This window comes from Tremella mesenterica, assembly GCF_000271645.1.
Source record: "Tremella mesenterica DSM 1558 unplaced genomic scaffold TREMEscaffold_2, whole genome shotgun sequence".
Classification (NCBI taxonomy): domain Eukaryota; kingdom Fungi; phylum Basidiomycota; class Tremellomycetes; order Tremellales; family Tremellaceae; genus Tremella; species Tremella mesenterica.
The window spans coordinates 928,501-933,065 of NW_006711226.1; the positions used below are offsets into that span (position 1 = coordinate 928,501).

Sequence of the window (4,565 nt, forward strand, 5' to 3'; positions counted from 1 at the left end):
CCCCCACACACACACACATACTTTAAATCTATATATATATATATAGACCCTCGAGAGAAATAGAGAGATAACACACCCTCTCAGACGCGCTCTCGCTCTCACGCTCACACTCACACACTCGCGCGCGCGGGGGCGCGCGCGCGGGCGAGAGAGAGAGAGAGAGAGAGAGAGAGAGAGAGAGAGAGAGAGAGAGAGAGAGAGAGAGAGAGAGAGAGAGAGACTAGAGAGAGAGAGACTAGATGTTCACAGTTGCACAAGTTTAAAGTGCGGGTGAGAGAGAAGAGAGGAAGAGAATCCAAGGGTCCACAAAGTCAGCTCGAGAGGCGAGAGACCGGGCCTGTCAATTTGACAGGTTGGCACGCTAGTCTACTACAATAATAGACAAACACGAGATAAACCACGTGGAGACAAACCACGTGGCTAGCGGCGACGCCCGCAGAGCGAAGCGAGGATAAAGAGGGGGGGGGGAGCAAGGAATCAAGAGAGAGAGACACAATAGAGGTTCACAGGTTCACGGGTCAAAAGTGTGTGTGAGAGAGAAGAGAGGTAGAGATTCCACGGGTCCACAGAGTCAGCTTGAGAGGCGAGAGACGGGCCTGTCAATTTGACAGGTTGGCACGCTAGTCTATTATAATAACAGATGATGAGAGGCTAACTTTCGAGACAAACCACGTGGGAGTCGCGTGCGCGCGAGCAGGGATCGTAAAGTAAGAATGTACCTATGATGTCTCATGCATACCCTGAGCTATTGGAACCTGTCTGACCTGTCGGAACCTGTCTGACCTGTCGGAACCTGTCTGTTTTGTCGGAACCTGTGTAGTGGGGGGAAAAGCGTAATTGACCCGAGTTTTCGATCCCCCAAAATCCCCTAAATAGGGGGTGTGTCACGGCCGTCGAACAACTATTTCTTAATAGACCGACGGTTGACGAACCTCGGCTAACTTCACGCTCTGAGTCGATGTCTCACCCAACCAGGAGGGCGCAGACGTCGAAAGGGGTGTAACTACGGCGTACTTCGGCGTAGTTACTCTAACTAGGGTTTTGTTCTACTGATGGCGATGTATCTTGATTTATAGCTATCTCTATCTGTCTTTCACTACTGACAACAATCAAGGATCGCTGAAGAACTTCAGCGATCTTCTCAGCTAATATTATCTACTCCTCCTAGACGTTCATCCAACCCTCTCGCGCTTTGACGTACTTCAACGCACTTCGTCCAACTTCCCCGAGCCCTCGGCCATCCTCTTCCCCCTTCGACTAACTCCGCCTAACATCGCCGCACTTCTGCTCCCATTGTCCCTACTTAGCCTAACTCCGCCTAACATCGCCGCACTTCTGCTCCCATTGTCCCTACTTAGCCTAACCCCGCCTAACATCGCCGCACTTCTGCTCCCATTGTCCCTACTTAGCCTAACCCCGCCTAACATCGCCGCACTTCTGCTCCCATTGTCCCTACTTAGCCTAACTCCGTCTAACTTCGCCGTACTTGGTGTCAGAAGTCCTGAGTTACGTGTAGAGTAAAGAGGTTAAGGCGTGATGGGGTTTTGATGGCCAAAGGAGGGTCATTGTTGGTGGAGTAATCGAGGTGTCACGACGTAGTTCGTGACAGGGTGAACGCGGCCAAAATCGACTTTTTTTTCGTTTTCTCACGTTTTTTTGCGCTCACCAGTTCCGTGACATGTAATTTGGCTCAGAGACTTCCCTGCCACCTATAGGGGAGAAAGAAAAAGTCGGACGATCACCGGTCCGGGTGCATTTTTGCACTTTTCAGTTTACGCTACTGCCGTTCTACGCAACCATTCACGGGGCTCTCCGAGGCGACTCGCATCCCCGTTCACACTGTGCACCTTTACACCGTTATCGCGACCATTCACGGGGCTCTCCGAGGCGACTTGCATCCCCGTTCACACTGTGCACCTTTACACCGTTATCGCGACCATTCACGGGGCTCTCCGAGGCGACTCGCATCCCCGTTCACACTGTGCACCTTTACACCGTCATCGCGATCATTCACGGGGCTCTCCGAGGCGACTCGCATCCCCGTTCACACTGTGCATCCCTTGGCACCATACCCGTCAGTTGCCTTGCATACTATTTGAAATGGGCTGAGCTTTTAGATTCTTATTTAACCTCATATATAAATCTTTCTACATTACATCATGAGCCTACAGGGGCTAAGCCGCCGTCAGCTTGCACAGCGAGCGCGGCGTGAAAGGGAGCGGTGTCACGAGACATACTGACCAGCATATGCACGATATAACAGTGCCCAACGGAACAGTGATCTAAACCACTGCGACGAAAAGGCAGATTAATCGGCGGTTAACACTACCGCCGATCGCTGGTTAAATACCCTTCCCCGACTTTCGCTCGACTTGTCACACACTTTGTGACATTATGCACTCTCTTGGGCCCCCGCTTTGGGGCCCCGACAAGGGGACCCCGCTTGGGCCCCCACACTTGGGAAGGGTACGATAGACCGAAAACTTACTCCGAGAGGGAGGTTTTCCAAGTAGGGCCTGGGTTACCCCCGGCGCCGTCCGGGGAGTCGAACCCAGGATCCTACCCGTAACTCCCAGCAGGAGTAGCCGGGAGACGAGATGGGCCAGCCACAGGAGTAGAAGGCCGAAGAGCGGCGGAAGAAGCACGACGAGGAGTGCGACGGGACGGACCAGCCGAAGGAGTGGCAGGGAGACGTGACGGTCCGGCCACGGGAGAGTTGGGCAGGCGACGGGCGGCGGGTGACGGCGAGGTGGGGCCAGGAGAGGAGAAGTTCGCCGAAGGAGAGCGCGAAGGATATTCCCCATCTTGGGCTGTGGGGAGACGGCGGCGAACAGCGGCGGACGGAGTGTAGGGGGGACCGAGGGGAGCAGAAGGTCTTGGAGGAATGTCCCGAGCGGTGTTGGGGGGACAGAACGAGCAGGGACCAGAAGTGCAAGAAGCACAACGGGACCCGCAATTATGAGGTTTGACCGGTCGTAGACACGGCCACTTCGCTCTCCCATACGTGATAATTTCACGGCTACTAATCAGCAGACGTATAAACTTCTAGGGAAGGAACTTACCGGCATCTATCACACGACTCTTCGATACTGGCGACCTCCCATCGCTCCCTTTCATCGATGAACAACTTCCATAGCCTATCCTGCTCCCGCAACGACGCCTTGCGGGCACTCCCTGGCTCGTGGGAAGGGGAGGGAAACAATTCAGCCTGTCCTGTAGAGGACCGAGGGGCCTCTTTGACCCGTTTCGCCGAAGGAGGGGTAACTTCGTCGTGGGCGGAAGGGGAGCGGCGACGTTTCTCGGCTTTAATTTCAGCCAGAGCATCCATCTTCTCCTGATACGCAACCCGTTTCTTCCCGAAAGAAGTCTGGAGTCATACGCGGAATTCGGGAGAACCTTCATTATCGCGAACAGCTACACGTCAGCACTTACGAACAGGGTATATGACAAGAGGACATACGGCTTAACTTTTCCAACTCTGACACCCACGTTTCTCTATCCTCAAACAGCGCTGGATCACCGAGATCAACACTGAGGATTTCCTCATCTTCATCGACCTCACCCATCTCATCATCCTCATCTGCACCACCCTTCTCACCATCATCAACCAACACACCCGTCTCTTCACCACGACGAGCACCATCCATCTCCTCATCGTCATCATCATCGATTTCTACCACAGTGGCAGTACGGCCTGACGGGTGCGGAAGGCCAACAGGAGCAGGTCTGACCTCCTGTTGGCCAGAGGAGAGAGGGGTCGTAACCGCAACAGGGGACGCGGTGGCAGAAGGAACTGCAGCGGAGGCTGCAGCAGCAGAAGGCGAGCCATCGGTGATGGCTAGGGCTCCAAAGCCCATGGACGACACATGGCGGGGAGAGTTCCCCTGCTGAGCGACTAGAACAATCAGCGACAGAGTAGCTTATAGACAGTACGAAGAGACTTACGAACAGCGGCAAAGCGATCTGCGAAAAATTTATGGGCGTTGAGCTCCGGACGAGAAGACATTTTGTTGAGATATATCAAATTGAATGTTTGGTATGGTAAAGGCTGAGAATCGATAGACGATGATAGTACGATTTAGGATTGGTACTGGGAAAGAAGAAGAAGTGGGCCGAAGTACTGAGTATTTAGTATGACTGATACGACTACTCGTCGTCAGGGCGCTGGTAACTTCGCATAACAAGTTGTCTCAGCGACAACAAACACCATGGCGACGATCAGAATTCCCACGCTACGTGTCTCACATTCATATAAGTTAGGGATACGCTGACGAACTTCGACGAGGTTTGTTGTACCCCAAATCCTCTGTCTCACTTACAATGTAACTACCACAGGGTAACAACAAGCAACCACGATGAACTTTGACGAAGTTTACTGTCCGATTAACAACAAACCATGGTATCATCTACCAACAACCGTTATATGACAAATTGTGTTTCCTGCAACCTGCTGAGTGTCTTTTTCTTCATTACATGCATACGAAGCTCACGAGGACGTTCGCGCCTAAGGAGGGGGCGACTGTCACGAACTACGTCGTAACATCCCTGACAACCACCATCACCGA

At 53.0% G+C, this 4,565-nt stretch overlaps 1 protein-coding gene across 1 annotated transcript; it reads right to left on the reverse strand.

The window, feature by feature from the left end:
- Nucleotides 1-2,559: 2,559 nt before the first annotated feature.
- Nucleotides 2,560-4,006, reverse strand: TREMEDRAFT_60149 (uncharacterized protein; the record flags this gene model as incomplete). Its single annotated transcript, XM_007002671.1, has 5 exons — nt 2,560-3,019; nt 3,063-3,367; nt 3,413-3,414; nt 3,461-3,895; nt 3,946-4,006. The coding sequence occupies 5 exons, from the start codon at nt 4,004-4,006 to the stop codon at nt 2,560-2,562; spliced, it is 1,263 nt and encodes a 420-aa protein (XP_007002733.1).
- Between the last annotated feature and the right edge of the window lie 559 nt (nt 4,007-4,565).